Source organism: Schistosoma mansoni, chromosome W (assembly GCF_000237925.1).
Source record: "Schistosoma mansoni strain Puerto Rico chromosome W, complete genome".
Taxonomy (NCBI): domain Eukaryota; kingdom Metazoa; phylum Platyhelminthes; class Trematoda; order Strigeidida; family Schistosomatidae; genus Schistosoma; species Schistosoma mansoni.
The window spans coordinates 30,908,675-30,931,180 of record NC_031502.1 but is presented as its reverse complement, the minus strand read 5'-3'; the positions used below and the strand labels follow the sequence as shown (position 1 = coordinate 30,931,180).

The window sequence follows — 22,506 nt, the reverse complement described above, 5'->3', positions numbered from 1 at the left end:
TGTTTCACTCAATTTACCGAAACATTTCATGTTATCAATCTAATCAAATATTTATGTTAATGAAAAGCAAGAGATGCACAAAGAGATATCGTCGGTGATATATCTATTTAAATACTTGTAAACTATAATAAACGTTCACTTGTTGTTTATTTGTATCTTCCTATTGTTATTTAGGACTGCAATTGATTAGTCTCTTGTTGGCATATGTGCGTTCTGTGCGGACTGCCTAGATATTGCCTGTAGTCACAAGCTTTATAAGCAAAGATGGATAGTTGCAAGCAGTGGAATCCAGGACACGCGTTTCGTCTTATTTGGGACTCGTCAGTTTGATGTACCTGCACCTCACAGTTGATGTTCACTCTGAGACTCGAGCCCAGTACTGTCCCCTTCAAACACCTTTGCGTTATCCACTTAGCTACTGAGTCCTGATTTTTGTTAGTACTTTCTATTATGTTGAAGCACAATCTATAACCGTACTACAAATAATATCTAAACAATTATAGAAGTGGTTCATCTTAGTAGTAAAATATCAATGGCTCAGTTCATTAAATCAACTAAGAGAATAAAATTGGATTTAATCATGAATTACAATTTATTAAATAGGTTTTGTTTTTTTCTGAAAATAAATAATAAAAATAATTCCATTTTAAACAAATCAGTGTTTACGGAAATGAAGTTTTTAACAACATTAAACAGTGATATGAGTGTTTAATCCAAAAAACGGTGATATTTTACAGTATTTCATTATTTTCTTCTTATTCAATTAATTGATAACTTATAGATATATATAGGGTCGATTAGAATTGACATTTATTCAATATCCTTCTTATTGCTTTTATTTCTTTGAAGAATTCGTGTATCGTTTCTAGTGTCTTGATGTTGTTGACTCACAGCAGTACTGTTATAGTGATGACTAGATTGATCAGTTATGTGTAATTCATCTTTTTCCGTATTTTTTATGACAGGATCAGTTGATAGTTTATTAGTTTCTAAAATATTGTCACTTCGTCGTTGTTTTTGCGTATTTCGTAAACAAGCTTTAAACAATTCTCTATCTTCTAAACCATAAATGACAAAACTCCATGTTCCCTTAATTCAAACAAAAAGATATTTTAAAGTGTAGTCAATTAATTTACAGGTGATTCAAATTTTATTAACGTTGTTTAGTTGATAACTGATATATAAAGTGTGTATAACAAGTTTCCTTACGTTTCAGTACTTCTTGATACATAGGATGTTCGCTACGATCGCTGAATTCGTAGTTTCATTCACTGACTGACCATAGCTAGACAACTACCAAAAGCCTGGGAGCGTTGGACAACTGCTCTGTCACTAAATACTCTTCGAGAATTGGATATTGATGATTCCCTCAACCCGTTGGGTGGGGGTTACCGGTTTGCATTTCTTAATTCAATTAGCTAATGATATTACGTGATTTTTATCTGTTGTCAGTGATCCTCGCTCAGTAGAATTGTAGAAAAATTGTGTTAATGGATTGGTCCATTTTTACGAACCTAGTCAGCTATTACACAGGTATATCTTTGCTTCTATACTGAGACACTTTTATGAGCTTACTTTTAAATTTATACCCTTAGTGGAACTAATTAAATAATATAACAGCTATGAAATTGTTGCATCAACATACTGCCTAGTTGGTCCTATCTTAAATATAGAACTTACTAATCAACGAAATTCTTCAAGAACACAATAAAAGTGTACGTAAATATGAACAAATCGTTCTTCTTTTTCTACTAAACTCACCTGTAAAGAGACAAGGGCAAATGCAACAAAAACTACATACGGTATTGCCAATTGTATTACAACAAAAAGTAGACTCCAAGTTATGATATAGTACAATAATAATGAATTCAGTTTCTTCACACGTGTGCTAGTTGTAAATAGAAAGTTTTGTAAACAAAATTTAATTATGAACGATGGAAAATTAATTGTTTGTATGTATCTAAGAATACTCTTACAACAGATCTATCAGTGATATGTATCATTGATGCGACTATCATCTGTGCTGAGTCGTTCGACTGTGAAGTGTTCATTATTTTCCTGGACAAGATCATTGAATATTGTATTTTAAAAAAATCATTCTATCTGATACAATATCAAACACGAACATTTCTTGTTTAGATTATAGACTTATTAATTAAAGGTTATGAATTTTAGGTCTGAAACCAGGTTACTGTAAGAGGTAACATGAAAATGAAATTTTAAAACTGCATTTTATTATTAATATATTTGTTACTGAAGATAGAAACATAAGTGTTATATCATCAGTTTCACATAGTTTGATCACTTTCTGTTTATTGACATTCTGTTATACCCTTATTATCACCATTGTTTTGACGGGCTACTGAGTGATATCTACCTGTACAAAGATTAGATCAACAATTTCGTTCACTTATCCTCGTTATCTTAAACGCTTGATTTTCATATAGCATCGAGAGCATATTCAGAACAAGGAGTCCCTCATATTATTTACAAAGCAAGCATGTAATAGTATCAGTAAAATTCGGTTGGGAAGTTTCTGACCGAGGTTATAGGTATTGACCAATTAATTCACTGGATCAGTCCAGTATACAGCTGCGTACGTGTGTACACTTTAAAATTACTCGAAGCTATGACAAAATAGCTGTTGAGGGATTCCTGAATTCATAGTTAAGTAGTTTATTCTGTGGAAATTATATGTTAAAGCTTCATTATTCGTTAGGATAATTTTTAATGAATTTCCTCTCTTTTCGTCTTGTCTGTGAGTACTTTTTCTTAAAATACTACCTTCATTCTATGTGACTATTTATAATGGTTCATGTCAGTACACTGAAGTATTTTCTTAACCTTGTCTTCCTAATTTTGAATGGTACAGTTTCGTCATACTCACTTGTTACCTTAGAATTTGACTGTTTAAAGTAAACTGGATGTAATTAGTTCAGTCTGAATTTATGAAAGTACTGTAAGTTTTTACTATGCTTAGCTAATGTACTTTCGTTATGTAAAAAGAAAAAAACTGAAAAGTTTATTTGTTATATTATTCCGTACTGATATAATAATAATTATACAAACCATCTCCTATACTTCAATAATAAATGACTATAGTTTAGCAACCTATAAATTAATATATCATAAAAATAAATATTGATTAACGGAAACTTACAGTAGTCTATCAAGTATCTTTGGCGATAAAAATGCTGGTGTTTCTATATTGCAAGTTAACGTAAAACATACCATTATATTAATAATTGTATAAGCAAATATGGAACCGAACATAATCCAAAATTCTAACGATTCATGTGCAGGTAAACATAGTAAATCACCACCTTGTGAGTTTAACTTCGATACAACTGCCGGTATTAAAACTAACGAAACTGGTATAACAATGCCTGTAATCCATGTCCAACAATAAGTTAATTTTAATTGACCTAATACAAAACTTTTGAACAGACTTATTGCTTCATTTGAAAGCCAACTTGATACAAGTATAGCAAATAGATTTAATGATACACCAATAGCTTGACATGGTATCTGATATTGGTTTATTAATGGTTCAATTAATAAAGTAGCGTGAAATCCTATTTGACACAGACATAAACCCATACGTGTCAAACAAACATCGGGTATACTAGCCTTCTTCCATACAATGATCAAAGTAAGAATAAGTATTAATGAACATGTTAACGATAGACCATTCCCTCCAAAAATAATAATATTCATCAACATGGTACATTCTGATTCTGATTTTGTACCCCATGCTTTCCATATTGGTACACTTCTATACGGTGCATCTTCTGATTCCATTGCTACAGCGAATAAACTTAAATGATTACATGAACATTGTACATGTGTTTTAGTTGATTTAATAATTTGACAACCATTTGTATTCCATGCACCATTTGTATCTAATTGATCATCCCAATATACACAACGTATTTCATTGGCTAATAATCCTTCATTATATTTTTCAGCATTATATGCCATCCATTTCATACGCCAAGTTGTTTCATAATAATAAACACTATAATATTTATTTAAACGTAATAATGGTACTGTATAATTAATTTGAATTGTTGTATATGAATGATTTTCTGTATAAAATTCAACAGAATATAATGGACTTGCAATAAGAAATACAAGTGGTATCTCTAATTGTGAAGTAGTAGTCATATTATATGAATCTTTCTGTTCATTATCAATATAATTCTGTTGATAATGTGTAACATTACTACTAAATTTATCTAATGGTATATCAATAATTTTTAAGTTTTCAGTAGTATTGTTATGACTTAAAATAGATAAAATTGTTAAAGCACCATTTAATTGTATATTTTGTTGATCATTTGTTTTAATTTGAAATTGAGAATGATACATTTCATTACCTGTATTTGTTGGATATGATATATTCAATGTTATAGGATTCTTATTATCGATTACACAATTATTATTATTATTACTATTATTATTAAAATTATTGATTAAATTAAAATTTAATGAATAACTAATGACATTTATATATTTTAATTTATTGATTATATAATATGAATTTAATTGATTATATTGATTATTATTTATTTTTGAAATAAATAAAAATATATAATTTAATTCAGATAATAATTTATTATATTTAATATAATGATCATTTATTAATTGTAACCAAATTAATTGAAATTTTGTTGATAATAATAAATTAATTAAATTTGTAATTAAATAATGAATATTTTGTTTTAATAAAATAATTTCATTAATAATGAATTGATCATTAATATTTGTAAATGATTCCATTACTTTATACCATGAATGTATTATATTCATTGTAGAAGATATAATATTTAAACCAAATGATATATCATTATGATTATCAGTAGTAGTAGGAGTAGTTTGATGTGGTTTGTAAATTTGTAAAAGTTCTATACTAATTTGTAAAACTTTTATAAAATCTGATGGATAAATAAGTTTATTTGCTTGACTTGCCATTTGAATAAGATTTGGCTAAAAAATAATACAGAAGAAAAGAAAAAAAAATTAAATCATTTAAGTGTTTTTCTAAAACTTTTGGGTTTGTTTATTTTTTTGTTTTCATTAAAAAAGATGAAATGAAAGCACCATTTTTTTCGAATTCTGTCATATGAAAAATGTAGTATGGTACTACACCTAGCCGTTTGTTATCTAGAAGTTGTTTTAAGCTTATCGATAAGTATTGTACCTATGAATTCGAGTTTTTGCTCAACAAAACACTTGGGCTTTCGTGCAACTGTTCTAAATAGTCTTTTAGCAAAGAACTAAGTAGTGCTTTCAATGTGTCACACCTTGGTGTGAACAAATATTTAGACATTTGTGTATTTACGTAGCTCCAATTGTTCGTAAGTATGAAACAGATTAATCTAAACAACTGATTGATGAGATGGACGACACAACTTGAAAGGTCGAGCTTCTACTTTCGTAGAAAGAATTGTTATTCATCTGAAAACCATCAAGTAAACACAAAATAAAGTTTTGTTAGTGAAAATTTAAATCGAACTTGTCGACAGATTTTACTCCGACCATTAATAATCGCAATATATCTAAAGACCAACTGGAATTCGACTGTGTATGATAATTAGAAGCTTTCAGGTTGACGTGCGAACTAAAAATTACTCCAATAGTTCAATTCAAAGCCGATAGAACCACATGATCACCAGTGAACACATCATATATGGAATTCGTAATAAATGCGCGATTAGGTACAAATGAATTTTCAGTTGGTACAATAATAAAGGTGCCATGGCTTAGATAGGAATCCAAATTTCTGTAATTGATTGCACATTTTTTCCTTATGTTTATCATGCGTCCTATTCATTTAATCAGTCAGTCACCACGTAGAATTTGGTACATACGTACATCAGTTCGAGTTGCCATACCACATTAGCACAGAGATGCAGTTGTCGATTCAAATCCCATAGTGGTAGAAGTAGTAACAGTATAAGCATTATGTGAAACATTAGGGTTTGAAGATGTTATTGAAGGAGTATAATCCAGTGAAATAAATTGGGAGAGAGAAAAAGGATAGAGACATGAAGAATTCAGAAGATTAGAATTTGGTAGAACACAAAGAGTGGATGCACCTTCACCATTAAAAACGATTTTGAGCCATGTCATTCAAGGTCTCTAACCATCGGTTGCTATCATCTCGCGAATCCCAACCAAGTAGTCTACACCTACCAACATGTCTCAGTCCACTTGTCAGTGACTTCATGGATTCGTGCCATGTTTTGAACTGGCCGCCCCTAGCTTTCTTCCAACCTACTCCTACACCATAAAACATTGCACGTCGGGGCAGTCGGTGGTTGGGCATACGTAACACATGTCCCAGCCATCTCAACTGATGAAGTTTCACTACTTCATCAATCGATTCGCCATCCTTACCTATTACCCGTTTCCTAACATCTGCATTACTTACCCGGTGGTGCCAGGATATACGAGCAATGCTTCGAATACACCTATGATCGAAAACTAGTAGCCTACGAATATCCTCTACTCTTACCGGCCATGTTTCACTGCCATAAAGTAGGACGTAACGAACTGCTGCACAATAAAACCGTCCTTTTGTTGCTAGAAGGATATCTCGCCGACGCCATAAATGATGCAAGTTGACGAAAGCTAGACGAGAATTTCTCGTGTATGTAAACCAAATTATCTTTATATACATGAGAGATTCTAAACTCGAAATAAAGCAAACAAATAATCTATCTGTGTTTTTCATAGCTCGTATAATCATCATATACGTGTTACCTTGACTTGAGCTGTTGAGAAACAAGTTTATTGATCAGTAGACCCTAGTGAGTTCTTTTCATAAATATTTTAGTCATTTTTCTTATTTATCTACGTCTTATTTTGTTTCTAGTGAATGTAAATAATTTTCTATTCTCCGAAAGTAAACACTTATACGATATGGACATTTCTTACGGTACAACATATGCTTATTCCCTCGTTTTAACTAGTTAATACTTTAGCCGTCCAAGCTACTATCTATATTAGTTTAAAGGTAGATAAGTATTTAGTTGTTGTTCAAACACTAATGAAAATATTGGATGACCAGCTATTAAGATGCAAATAATAACTGATATTTCTGTACATTTTGATATATTTTTTCATCTTACCATGTAGTTACATAGCCGATAACTAAATCAACGTAACTGGACAAATTTCAACAAACTAATGTATTCAGAAGAGTTCTTGATGTCATAGAACCACAAACGTAGTTCTATGGAGTCAGCTATGTTGGGAGTGGAACAGTAACTTATCAGTGACATTGAATGGTGACGCTATTACATCATAGAGTGACTTATGTTAAAAGTATAAGTCTGTTTGGTTTCAACTCAAAAGACATGTATCCACACGGTCACTCCCGTATGTGGTTACCGTCACACGCTACCATAAATCATCAAACTATGACAAAGTAAATATTTATTGCACCTTGGTTCCCAATGATTCCCTATATTATGCTGATTCTTAACAAAATCGCCTTTGATTTTTATGATAAGACATAAGTTTCAGCATAAGATAAGTAGAGGAATTCGTTGGGAAGCTCTTTTCGACCTAATTTTTGCACTAGTCAACACTTGTTAGCAAGGTATACCTTCATATTTTAAGGAACTGCTACACACTGTAGAATTTGAAGTTGCATCTCTCAGTGAAATAAGTTTGCTTCAATTTAAGTAGAGAGAAAGAGAATAAACTTAAAACCAACGAAAAATACTCACCAATGTTCGATCCATGCACACCAAACCATCGACTTGTCTACAACCTTGCATCATAATACATGTAACTGTTTCTGGTACGTCAGTATCACTTTCACAATCTCCAAGTAAGAACTTTTTTGTTTTTCTAGGCTTTGAACAACTGATAACATTTTTGCTTTCCCAATATGCTGAAAAAAAGATTGACTATGAGTATTTAATCAAATTTCATTTAGTCAAGAGATTAGTAGTCTATTGGTTATACCATATAACAAAACGTTTACAAAAACGTATTTAAAATAAGATATTTTCAGTTAATAAGTTTCAACTATGATTAATCAATTATACTTTTTAATGTGCTATAATATTACTGCAGTTTAAAAGACGTACCATTTTTAATTGTAAACTATGCATTTAGAGAAGTGTTTACGTTTTATTCATTCCGTTCTAGTACTGTCTGTAGAGTTTGAATTGTATAATGTTTATCAACTAAGCAGTAATCATCGGTATGAGGTTATGGAGATTAAGTTTTTGATTCAGCTCATGAATCGACTGATGGTGGATCACTATTGAAAACCTGGAAGCACTAGACTGCTGTTTCGTCTCATTGTGGGACTCCTCACCAGTGCGCATCCCCGAAATTGCGCGACCATCTTCCATGGTACTGAGGTAAATAACTGTCTCTGCCTGATATGCATTAGCTCCACTGGCGCAATTTTGAGAATTAGTTGAGGTCAGACATTAACACTATTGGATGCCGGACGACTCAGTGGTCTAGAGGTTAAGCCCGCCAGTGGGATCATGGATGAACACTGCTGAGGAGTCCCATACTAAGACGAAACAGCCGTCCAGTGCTTCCACGTTTCCAATGGTGGTCTTATATCGATCGATTCATGATCTCAATCATAAACAGTATTTATTTTTTATCTTGCTTAGTAAAGACTTTAAATGTTTACGACGGTATTTAAGTTTTTTCAATGGATGACATTTTGTGAGTAGTCGAAGTCAGAAAGTCATCAAGTAAGCTCGTACAGAAATTTTTAAAGTAGTTTTATCAGTGTACATTATGTAACATATGATAGTAATAATAATAAATAGTAGCATTAATAATTGTTTATCATCAAAGAAAATTAAAAAAACGTTGCCATTTGAATTATTCAAATAGTACATATGAGACTCAACTAATAATCAATATCTTTTATTCAAATTAACATGTCCAAAACTACTCACATTTTCGTAGTAAATTCTTCCGAATCATGTGTTATCTATGAATTTATAAGTTATACTTAAAGCAGACTTTGAATATTCTGCCTACAATGGTTAAAGTTGGTTTCGTCCAAATTTAATTTCATCTTAACATTTTGTTATTTCAATTAGTATTGTTTGCTTGAATCTTCCCATTAATGTTTAGGACTGCAACTGGTCAGTCTCTAATTGCACAAGCAAGTGGCTATCAGGACTCAGTAGCTAAGTGGATAATGCGATGGCGTTTGAAGTGAAAGGTACTGGGTTCGAGTCTCAGAGTGAACATCAACTGTGAGGTGCAGGCACATCCAGCTGACGAGTCCCAAATGGGACAAAACGCGCGTCCTGAATTCCACTGCTAGCCACTATCCATCTTTGCTTACAATTTTGTTATTTGTTTAGATTTCTCCTGTGGGCTATTAGTTAAAGTCATGTCAAATACTAGGATAGGAAAAGTAGTAAGCACTTTTAACCTATTAATTTATTATAACAATTAAAGCTCATTGAACAACATTGTAATGAAAAATCTCAACTGGAAAATGACTAGAAACTTTTGTAAAACATCTACTGACAATAAGAATTTCCTGCTAAGAATCGGTTTTCTGTAATATTTCTTTTTTCCAATATATCATCAGTAATAATGTGGAGTTTTATAGATTACATCACAAAGTGACCTTAGAAAATCAGAGAAAATTAGGAGGCACTTGACAGATACTTCGTCCTAGTATGGGATCTCTTAGAAATATTAAGGTTAAGCATTCTCCACGAGGCCTTTACTACCATGTTCGACCTTGATGATGTCATGTATAGACTCCTAGGGAGGATGGAGCAGCTGACCAATGCTTCCTGATTTCTAGAAGTTTTCGATCTAAACTACTCAATTCAACCTTGATACACTCCCTATGTTAGTAATAATGCTGGTTTTAAAATTCAGACGTTTTACTGTTTCAAGAATTTACATGTTGAGAACTTTGGCAGTCAAGCAAGATTTATAATTACATTCAGTCTATCATCGTAGAACATTTAAATGGTATTCCATAAAATATCCTATATTACTTCAATTTTACTAATCATTGTTCTGCACATAGTTATGCAAATTACAAATTAATAGTACCTTCATAAACGGAAAAGTTTTTGAAAAGTTAGTAAATAGTTATATTATCTTGGTTCGAGACATGTGATATCATCTACACGTAAAAAATCAACAAAATAAATAACATCATGTATTAATCATTTTTCAGTAATCACTTATTTATATTAGAAGAGAAACTTACCTAAATTTGCGATACCTCCGGTGGCAAATACTTTATTGACTGAATTAGTTGTATTTTTGTTCACGTTGTAATATACAGAACCAATGAATACTTTGGAAGTATCATTTAACTCTGTATTCATATTCAACATAGAAGTTGGTATTGTTGAAGATTGTTTACGTAAACCATTTATGTAAATCTCAAGTGAACCACTGTTCTCTTCGGGTTGACTAAACCAACTAAATGCTATATTTGTCCATTGACCTAATTCCAATGCATTGTTTGAATCAACTTGCCATAAATAATTTTGAGTATAAATACTAGTTTTTAATGACAGTTTTAAATTCTCATTTTCTAATTGACCGCTGACTTGAATTAAAATTCCAGGATTATCTGGTGGACCAGTAGACAAAATTATCGCAGTCAGCTAAAATTTCATCCAATCCATATACATGAAATCCCATCCCCAACCCCACAGAAAAAAACAGTAAGATCATCATTTGTTTTTCGAAAAGAGATATTATCATTAATAAAATGAAAATCATTGATAAAATTTCTAATTGATTATTTTGGACTAATTGTTTCATCGTGCAAACTAACTTGACTATCTCAACCAATAAGCTATTGAAAAAGAGTAACATCTATTGCAGTGTGTGCTACTGATGTCGACAGATATAAGTAGTATGTATAACCAACCGGAAGTGAAAGGCCTCGAGGCAGAAGGTTAAGAAGATCGCGGAGAAAAGAAGAGGGAGAGAACAGAGAATGATTGGTGTGGAAACGAAGAAACAATCAAGTCTGAGACAATTGAGTGGCATTTTTCAAATATACTATTTACTGTATGGTTCTCAGATTTTAGTTAGAAATTCTGTAATTTAAAATTCAAATATGTTGAATTGTCCCCACTTGGGTTCTTGTTCACAACACTACAATTGGTTAAAATACTTGGAATTAGTATATGTTCTAATCTGTGATGATTATTTAACGACAATCTATGCATCCTTATCGAGTAACATTGCACTGTATTTATCGCTCATTGAAAAAAGAAAACTGATTCGAAGTTTCAATGTGTACAATCATTTGTTAAAAAATTGAAAATAAAGATCACTCAGTAATTAGTAATATGTTAAGTGAAAATAACAATATTTAAATGAATTAAAGATACATGTTTATTAAATTAAGTCTAATTTGCAACCGATCCATAAGTCTACAAGTCTTGATGCTTTTTGAAACAGGTTTACATCATCCTGTTTATTGTTAGCACCGAACTGTCTTAGAAAAATTGTGTTACTAGACAAGTTCTTTTGAAATTAAAGATTGTTGTATGTGGATCATTTATTGAATAACATTCAAATTACCTAAATTATCACAGAACATTGATTTACCTAAAAGACAAAGAATATTATCAAAAATATTTGATTAAATGACCATTAGTGTAGTGTGTTTAATAAATACTATTTAGCATCACAGTGTATTTGAAAGCATGGAAGAAAATACTGTTGAGATACAATCCCGCCTTATTCTCACCCTACACGATATAACCAACAGTACGAAAGTGAAATCAAATGTAAAACTTTTGATTTGCCTACTCTTTAGTTAACTTATCTAACATGTTAAGACATTAAATGATTAAGTTTTCAGCCAATGTAACGTACTCCAATCACTATATTTGATCATCATAGTCACAAAATTCAGTTAGCAGGTACTCTAAACTAAATTATGTCAAAGTGAATGTTAACTGATAACTTATGATGTGATGTCCCAGTTTAATTAGAATGAGAATTCCTGCATAAGGTAGAGCTTGAATGCTTTCTAAGTAGCTATCAGATTAAAAGACGAAAGGAAAGTTTTCCTTTTTGAAAACAACACGGTACGCAAAATGAAAGGAAATTATAAACCGATTATATTCAATTCACTTATCGACAGTGTTAAAAAATAGATAAGGCAGATACCGAAGGTGCGATGATCAGAAAATAAGTATTTTTGGAGGAATAATTTTAACGAATAACTTATTTATCTATACAAGTATGTCTCATAGAATAGGAGAAAATTCTTTTAGTCATATTGCAGTTTGTCAATTGTAAGTTAATTATATTCGAGAAGGCGAAATTTAAACTATTCAGTAAAAGGCAATACAAACGTCTAGTTCATTTCTTTGTGATTTTACCAAAATGAAATTAAGAGATCAACAACAACTCTCCAGGCTTTGTTCTAGAGATAAACATATATCTACATTTTATTACTATAAAATATTTAATTAAACAGTTAACTAACGCTTTCATTGTTCTTCACATCAAGATTTTCTCCTTCTTCATTCACAAATCCATTAATCATTATCCACATTGACATAGTCATACCATTATTACTACATATATCTGGATTTTGAATACATGATATTGATGGAAATAATAATGGTCTAATAAAATTTTCTAATTTAGATGCATAATTTGTACGATTTTTATAATCATTCATTGATCCTTTTAATTCTTCAAACATATCCATATTTGTATAACATATTTGTGAATTAACTGTATTAACTATCAAATCAAAATTATTTTCATTTGATATATCATATAATGTCATAGAACTTATACACATTTTTATACCTCGTCCAATGATTAAATTTTGTTTTAATCTTTCATCAGCTGTTAATTTACTATTAATTTCATTCATAATTGTACCATTTTGATTAGATAAATTTGTATTACCATCAATACTTATTGTTAATGGATGATCTTGATAATAAAATATTTGCATATTAATCCATTTTCCAGGTTGTTGTATTAAATCAAGTTTGATTGTATATTTATATGTTAAATATTGACTACGTATTTCAATGATGATGTCATTTTGATCTAATGATAAATACATACGTAATCCAACTGTTTTTATTCCATTATTTATTGGTATTGTACGTAGAATTTCATAATATCCATTTAATTCATTTGGTAATTTAAGTAAGATAAATCGTAAACTTAAACTATAACGTTTACATATAGATGGATCATATAAACATGATTCATATAAATTAGTCATATCACCATAGTGATTAATTTTATCACCATTAAATATAATATATGATAAATTATTACCTTCAGTACATAATGCACTATTTGGATTATTATATTGATCATGTCCATAATATACATTACTAGATTGGATACGATTAGTTGTTAATTGATTATATAAACCAGATATTTTCCAATAAAATGTTGAATATAATAAATCAATAATTTCATAATATTCAATACCAATTAAATTCATTAAATTATTTAATGTTAAATATTTTGATTGTAATGATAATAATGAAATTGAATATTGAATTTGTTGTATTGGATCTAAAGTTTTTGAACTAATTAATAAAAATGATTGTTTATTTGTATTAGTTTCATTAAATAAATTTATTGATTTATTAATTGCTTTATTAATCCATTTATGATATAATGGATTATTAATTGGTATATTTTTATTACATTCTATTATAATTAATCCATTAATTAATAATTGTAATACATTATCATTATTATTATTGATTTTATTGATACCCCATATAAAACTAAAATGTATCCATTGCATATTATATTGATTTAAACCAATTTTTAAATTATCAGCAATACATAACCAATAATTTTGTATAATTATATTATTTTGTATAATATTATATTGTAACCAACCCCCTAATAATGCACCATTATATGATATAGCTAAACCATAATCTCCACCAGATCCAGTAAATAATATAATTGGTTCAATTTGTAATTCAGTTGGTTTTATAAAATATCCACCAAAACGATACCAACCACCAATACTTAAACCCTAAATAATATTAAATAAAATGAATGAATTAAATATAAGAATTTGGTTATATTATTTAAGGAAAATCATTGACTATTCTTTAAAGTAATTAGTCCCTTTGATTTTGATTTCGATAGTATAATAAGAAGATAAAGATTATCAGAACTATGTGATGATATATTAGTGCAATACATTTCGAACAATCTGACCACACGGAATATACTTGTTAAGAACATTTATATATAAAAATAAATGGTCAACTAGACTAGAAATGGGGGTAAGAATGGACAAGGATAATAATCATAAAAATAATGTGAAAACAACTTGACATCTAATCACTCTGGATAATAAGCTAATATTATCAGGGTGGGTTTAAGGTAAGAACAAACAGTTTTTAAATACACAAACGGGGTTTGAATTTTCGTATGGCTAAGGCTTCAATAAACCTTAGTATACGCCCTTTTATACAACACCATGGCTTACCTTAACCTGTCTAGTTGACCTTTTAATTTTCATATAAAAATGTCTTAACAAGTATATGTGTGATCAGATTGTTTGAAATATATTGCGCAAATATATGACATAATTCTGATAAACTTTGACTTATAATTACATTATCGAAAGTCGAGTTAAGATCAATATTACGGCCTGTTTCGATTATATTTTTGGCTATATATAAATTTCTTGTTATTATTACTCTATGAAATATGTAAATGTATATATAGAAATGGATTATATTTTCTTTGACAATCAAACCGAAATATATACACTATTCCAAATGACTCAATACATTATTACATTTTATTTGATATCAATTAGTTGGAGATGAAGCGATGAAAAAATCGTAAGTCTAAGTTTCACGCTAATTCATATTATTTGCAATTTAATAAAACTGATGTCTAATGGAATAGAACAGGTGTTACTGCGGTGTTTGAATGAACCAATGATTCTTTTGTATTGATGACTGTTTTGATTTTGAATTTCAAATACAGTACATTCGTTCGTGTTCATCTAATACTTCTTCACTAAATTGCGTTGTTTCTGGGATTACTAGTTTATACTACAATTCAAATACTCTTAGTTATCACAGTTACTTAATGTTATTTGAAGAACACTACTGAGCTATTTTCGAAGCATATGTCGATATTTATTTCTTAGTGATCATCAGACTTCATCAATTTAGTTTATTCATAAATTGATTAATAAAAACAATTGGCTGTAAGGTATTTAATGACTATTCACTGCATTAAGTACAAATTAAACATCAATGAACAAATCTAATGTGATTGATGAATTATTTGGTGAATAAGTTAAACATTTTACAAACAGAAAAGGGGTTTTATGGATATAATAGTAATATAATAGTTGAATTTGTGAGTTAATAAAAACTAGAAGACCATGGAAAACCTGAAAGCATTGGGTGGCTGTTTCGGTCCTTTATGGCACTCCTCAGCAGTGTGAATCTACGATCCCGCCAGTGGGATTCAAACCCAAGACCTCTGGTCTTGCTTGCGAACGCTTAACCTCTAGACAACTGAGTCGTCCCTCATCCAACGATGTTAATGTTTAACTTTTACAAACAATTACCAACCGAAAGATGTTGTTCGTTTCACTCAACACATGACTTATTGTCTATGAGTTCATAAACTATGTTATGAAATGTATTGTTAATTCTGATACCATATTATTAATTAATTTGAATATTATAAATTTATCAATATTAACGGGATGACTTAAAGTATACAAAGAAAATTGAAATTCATATGGACAATTTTCTTGAAAATCAACTAGAGTGATTCTATCCGTTTCAACAAAAGGTTTCTAAAAAGTATTTGGAAAACATTATAATGATCTTACAAACATTTAAGTTTATTAATAAATTAATATGTTGTTAAGAGTAACGTGATATTAAATAATTAACTTGAATGATTATTAAATTGGCATGCTTTTAAAGAAACTCACTTAATTACTTTGATTGCATGTTACTTGAGGTGAAAAGTTTAAATTAAGTGTTTTGAAAGGTAAGATAGACACTTTTGTGAAACTTGTATGTTAAATTCACATGGTGTTGTTTACTTGTATCTTCCTAATGTTATTTAGGACTGCAATTGATCAGTCTCTTGTTGGCATATTTGCATCCTGTGTGGACTGCCTAGATATTGCCTGTAGTCACAAGCTTTATAAGCAAAGATGGATAGTGGCTAGCAGTAGAATCCAGAACACGCGTTTCGTCCTATTTGGGACTCGTCAGTTTGATGTACCTGCATCTCAGAGTTGATGTTCACTCTGAGACTCGAGCCCAGTACCGTTCCCTTCAAACACCTTTGCGTTATACACTTAGCCACTGAGTCATAATGTAAGTTAAATGTTTACAAGCGATGTCTTTGAAAAATTAGATTTCCAAATCAATAATAAAGTATTTTGTTTTAAGATAATTCTGTCAAGATAAGACTGACTATTTTTAATACCCAGTGTTGAGACTTGCTATAGTTTGTTTGTAAATACCATAAAGCTATTTAAGTCTGAACTATTGGTAAAGTGTAGTACCGAGTTATCCTCTGTGTGCATGATTCATTTATTTTTTTCGAGCATCAAGATTTGACTCGGTAGACTAAAATGATGTAGGTATTGTATATAGAAACAAAAAACTCGTATTTAAAGTTCTTTTAGCTTTATTTGTAAAGTGTACTCATGACACAAGCTTACTTTATTCATTTAAAAACTCATTCTTATTAACATAACAACAACAAAGCAATTTAAATAATAACATAAGTGAATGAAGAACAGATCATTTATATACCTTTTGACAGTTTTGTAAGTCAAATGGGCATTCGTTTACTTTAAATGTGCCTAGACGTAGAGAACCACCCATTGATAGTTGTACTGCTTCAGGATTTCGTAAAAGTAGTACTGAACTTGATACCGCACCATTAAGAATCGGTCCAGGTTTTGAAATATTTCTCGAGACAGCTTCCATAATTTGAGATATAGGTGGACTAATCATATTTCTACCAAACCAAACATGACCAAGTATATTACGTAGATAGGGATTACCTAATAAACCAATCTGTTCATTATATTCTTTATGACTTAACAGTCTATTGAAATAGGCTATATCACCTAATGCATAGTGACTCATTTCCCATTGAGGTTCATTTCCACTGTTTTGTTTAGCTGCATAATCTGCATCAGAAGGTGACAACCATGTTGTTTGATGATCTGTATCATAACGTCCAAGTACAAGATATGGTGGTGATTCACGTGGTTTATAAACCTTCTGACCGTTTGAAAGTACACTTCCATAATTGACACCATCAAGTAACAGAGTTAACCCGACATCTCCACGCCATAGTATACCAATGTTGATCCATTGACCTGTAAAGACAACAAATATTACTGGTTATTGGATAATAATTCGAAGTAAATGTGATTATGTATTACTTGACATGCTTTTTATTAGACCAACAATTTTTAAAAGCCTAGAATGATGAAATTAATTCAGCACTTTAATGTCGATCATTTAAGTGATTGGTCAGATTACACCATCAATATTTGATATAATGTATTCAGGTACTGGCGAGAAAATATTTTATGTACTTTTTTACGAAATACTGAATTCAACTGAATACTCACAGAAAAACATCTATTTCGTTCTAGTTAATGACTACTTAGTTATGAGGACCCGAGACCTTCGCAAGGCTTAATCGTATATTGTACAACTTTTATGATAGGTAAGATAACTTCACACTGCTTAGTCAGAATCTAACAATTCACATTTCAAGCTTTGGTAAATTTTCCGTATGCTTTGCTTATCATCCAGCGTCATTTGTGAAGTCTATCATGTACGATGGTAAGGAGCTCTAGAATAAATATATAAAATCCATCAGATTCCTTCATTTGAATATTTTTGCTTGTTCAGGAAAAACACTTTCTACAAATCTATCCTGGTACGAAATTCACTTGTCATACTTCAAGATAAATGCATATTTTTCTAACTTACTAATCTTGTCTACTTTCTCCTCAAATTATTTCGGTTTAGTTCGAGTTCTGATTATTTGAGCAAAATACTGAGCAGCAGAATGACTTCTCTAGAAGCATGAAGTGACTGACATTTGATCTTATATTTTTTTCATATGACGTAAGTAAATGTCAATATATTACATAATATTCTAGTCGTTATAACTTGTTAACAGATATTTATCGCACGTAAGAAACCTTTTCTTGTCTGTAAAGTTGTGGGTAAGCCAACTTTTAATTCTAATGTTCAGTGAAACACAGGATTTGGAATTCTGCACAAACACCCTACAATGACGTATTTATTTACTTGATCATGTTAGCTTCTATATGAACTTACGTAAATAATTAATTAATCATATGCTCACTAGTGACTGACTCCAAGAGATATTTCCTTGAGTTCTAGTGGGAAGCAGTGACCAGTGGAGTTCTACCAAGTTTGTTGTAGAGATATCAACTCACTGAAGACAATTGGTGAACGGTTGCTCAAAATCGTGGATTGGTTGAAGTTAGACATTAGCACGAACCAATGCCGGCTCAGTGGTCTAGAGGTTAAGTGCTCTGGCGGGGGACTGGTAGGTCCTGGGTTCGAATCTAACGAGACGAGAGTGTGGATGTGCACTATTGAGGAGTCCCATAGTAGGACGAAACGGCCGTCCAGTGTTTCCAGGTTTTCCATGGTGGTCTAGCTTCAATTGACTCATGATTTTAACTATGAAAATTAATTAATTGGCTAGTATGATTTCAATAAAATGACCTTTTCATTAAAGTAAGCCTATGAAAGGGAAATTTTACGGATCTTATCAATGAATGAGAGAAATTAAACTGAATAAAAAACATTTCTGGTGCATAATTTTCTTGACAATAATCGTTATTGAATGAGATAATACAAATAAGCAACCTCATATGAAATGAATACTCTATGTGTGACATTAGCATTGTGTTAGTAACAAACAACGTTTCAATAAATATATATCATATGTAGAAAAAACTGAAATATTATCTTTTTTTTATTTTTACACCTCTATGACCTTTAGTTATCGTAACAAAAACATTATATTAATTTTAATCATCTTATTACATTCACTAAATCTATTACGTAATCTAGTATTATAACCTTTCTATTACGTCATCTTGGTTATAAGTGTTCACATTTCCTCACGGAATTAGTACCTTAACAAAACATTTTCATATATATACGATTGTACAGCTTGATAATAAATTTGTTTGAAAGAGATCTCTTCGCTGAACTTCTTGTTTTTAAAACTGAAATAGTCGTGAAATATTTTGATTTTGTAAGTTAAAGAATGTTTATTGATATAATCAAATCAACTTTTGAAATTATCTAACTTCAAATCTATTTTTGCTCTTAGCAGAGATGGATAGTGGCTAGCAGTGGAATCCAGGACGCGCGTTTAGTCCTATTTGGGACTCGTCAGCTGGATGTGCCTGCATCTCAGAGTTGATGTTCACTCTGGGACTCGAACCCAGTACCGTTCCCTTCAAACACCTTTGCGTTATCCACTCGGCCACTGGGTCCGCATCCACGAACCCGCACTCGCGAGATTCGAACCCAGGACCCACCAGTCTCGCACCAGAGCCCTTAACCGATAGACCACTGAGCTGACATCCAACGGTGTTAATGTCTAACTTCAACTGGTCCACGAAGTTGAGCAACCGTTCACCAATTGTCTTCAGAGAGTTCCTATCTCACAACAGACGTGGTTTGCACTCCACTGGTCACTGCTTCTCACTAGAACTCCTGGATGTACTTCCCGAAGTCACTAGTGAGCATATGATTATATTAATTATCAGAAGGGGTTTTGTTAAGGGCTCTGGCTCGAGACTGGTAGGTCCTGAGTTCGAATCTCGCGAGTGCGGGTTCGTGGATGCGCACTGCTGGGGAGTCCCATAATAGGACGAAACGGCCGTCCAGTGTTTCTAGGTTTTCCATGGTGGTCTAGCTTCAATTGACTCATACTTTTAACTATGAAACTTACTAAATCTCCACAAAACCCCTTCTGATAATTAATTAAAAAATTATTACAGGTGACAAAATGTTTGTTCACTTTCAGTTGGGCACACACATTCAAAAACGAGTTCACCAATCACCAATAGCTAAATTTTTTTCACATCCTTTATTTTCCAAAAAAGGGTGGTAGGGGATAATACGTGCCGTGATATTAGTGTCAACCTATGTTAGCAGTTCATGAACATCTGACTGGTGATCACTCATATATATATATATATATATATATAGAGAGAGAGAGAGAGAGAGAGAGGAGGGGTAGGTAGGTAGGTAAATAGATGGATAAATGCTTCCTAGGATTAGAAATATTCAGATACAAATTATTATATCTCATACAAAGATAACTTACCAATTTTATAACTACTCGAATCAAGTACTAATTGCCATGTCAATGATAACTGTGAAATTGAGACACCGATTAATGATGTATCAGTAAATATTGATATTCCTCGATAATAACTCATTGCTGATAAACTCGTTCCTCCGTCACCAGAATTTAAGTAAAATCTTAAACGATTCTGGCTAACAGATAATAATTTGATCCATATTGATATTGAGAATCCATGTGCATTACAAGCAGATAAACTTGGCTCTATTAAACATTTCCCAGTCCATATTAAATTGGTTGATATCACCTCAGAAGACTTACGCTGTCCTATAATTTAAATTTATAGGAAAAGAAAGTTCTCTTTATTTTTATTCCTTGACACCATGGTTTTTTTTAAATTAAATAAAACATCACCTTACCTAACATCATATATTGTTGTGGTTTCATTTCGAATACAGGCACTTTTGATTTATTCTCATAATCATCTTGACTGAAATGAAATGTGACAAATTTTGGACGATAAATTGATGCCAATGAATAACCAGGTATACTTGTTAATGAATAATCATTTTCTGGTTGTAAATATTTATATTTCTGTCTAACTTGTATTTGTACATTACTATCATAAGCTATATAAGGATCAGGTGTCCAATAATAGCTGGCATTATGAAGATTTGCTTGTTGTGCTCCTTTAGATAAAAGAAATACAAACGAATACATCTTCACCATTAAAAATGTATAAGAATAACCAGTTAAAAGAAAGTAATTGCAGTGTTTATAATAAAACTATTTTTTAAGAATCTTATATTCGTAGCCAATAAGTGAACATGATAGTCAGGTCTCACTTTGATTGATTGGTATGTGATTTATCATATCAGCTTTCTATTCACCTAAACATTTTAGGTCAAATGTTTTGTGTGTGTTCAATTTATATGAGATGGTTCTTTTTGATGATTAGTTACTCTCTTTTTTATTGTTACTTCGTTCTTGGATTGATAATGTTATTCTGTGCAGAAAAACAGTCTATGTAATGTATCATTGTATGCACCATTTAAATGTCACTGACAAAATCAAAAGAGTAGTAACCAGCCCATATGTAAATTTCATTATTTGATGCAGATTTTTAATCTTTTTTAGTGGATTTGTGCTGAATATAGAAGCAAAAACACGTTGCTAAAATGTGTTATAAACTTAAGTTAAGGTAGATCGTTTATTGAAGAAACATTGATCTATCTTAGATCTCTTATAATACAGTATCATCTAGATCTATAACTAGATGAAACTATTCTGAAAACTTACTGTCTCTTCAAACGTTTTTTTAGCACGCAGTAAACAACTAAACTGACACCGAGGGGAAAAAACGTCGCCAAGATAATGCTTTTTAGTTTTAAAACATTCTATATAATACTCAAAGGAAGAATTTAACCGTAGACGGAATATTAGTTATTTTTAATTATACTAATTTAACAGATACTCTGAAATTTAACATACTTGTATAACCCACAAAAAGATGTGATTCAAACGAATACAACCATCTATACCATAGAATAAAATCGTTGTAAGCAATCCCAACAGCACTTTGTTCAATTTTCGAGCTGCCCAGAATTAGTCCATTTAAACAACGATCAGTTCTTTGCAATGGGGTTCTTGTTGGTGGCGAAACTTGTTCAACAGGTATCGGAATACCATTAAAATATACGGCTACAGTAGGGTCTATAAAACTTGATAAACTGATACCAATATTGAACCAGATATCTTTCGGTACCACACTGTATACACGAAAAACAACTATACCCTTAGTTGAGTTAACTAGAAAAAAAGGTGAAAAATAAAATAAAATAAGATGTTTCCCCTACTTCAAAATCGGAATTATGTTGTCATAAAAAGTCTGTTTGTTTTCCAGGTGGTTGAAAAAACTCAAATATACAATAGCACAAAGCAAAAGATGACTGCATATATTGACGTAACTTTGATGATGATAAAATTTCGAGTTGCATAGATAAATAAATTTCAACGAGGTATTAAAATGCACAAATAATAGTTCATATTCTTAGTTAATAAATACAAACGGCTACCGTCTGAGAATATCTCTTACGAATAATAACCGTCCACAAGGATATCTAATCT

At 31.0% G+C, this 22,506-nt stretch overlaps 2 protein-coding genes across 2 annotated transcripts in view; both read right to left on the bottom strand.

Annotated features, from left to right (window-relative positions):
• Window positions 1-810: 810 nt before the first annotated feature.
• On the bottom strand, window positions 811-13,249 carry Smp_058380 (putative long-N-terminal adhesion GPCR; the record flags this gene model as incomplete). The annotated part of the gene is made up of 7 exons (XM_018789349.1): window positions 811-1,089; window positions 1,762-1,888; window positions 3,161-4,419; window positions 4,786-4,989; window positions 7,740-7,906; window positions 10,235-10,640; window positions 12,488-13,249. 7 exons carry the CDS (start codon window positions 13,247-13,249, stop codon window positions 811-813), a joined length of 3,204 nt encoding a protein of 1,067 aa, XP_018654801.1.
• A 3,334-nt stretch (window positions 13,250-16,583) lies between these two features.
• Window positions 16,584-22,506, bottom strand: part of Smp_153600 (hypothetical protein) — a gene marked incomplete at both ends in the record, with an annotated part of 32,198 nt that continues 26,275 nt past the window's right edge. The window contains 5 exons of the mRNA XM_018789348.1: window positions 16,584-16,619; window positions 16,809-17,383; window positions 20,401-20,706; window positions 20,799-21,068; window positions 21,871-22,188. Coding sequence (XP_018654800.1) covers window positions 16,584-16,619; window positions 16,809-17,383; window positions 20,401-20,706; window positions 20,799-21,068; window positions 21,871-22,188 — 1,505 coding nt within the window. The remainder of the gene's footprint in view (window positions 16,620-16,808; window positions 17,384-20,400; window positions 20,707-20,798; window positions 21,069-21,870; window positions 22,189-22,506) is intronic.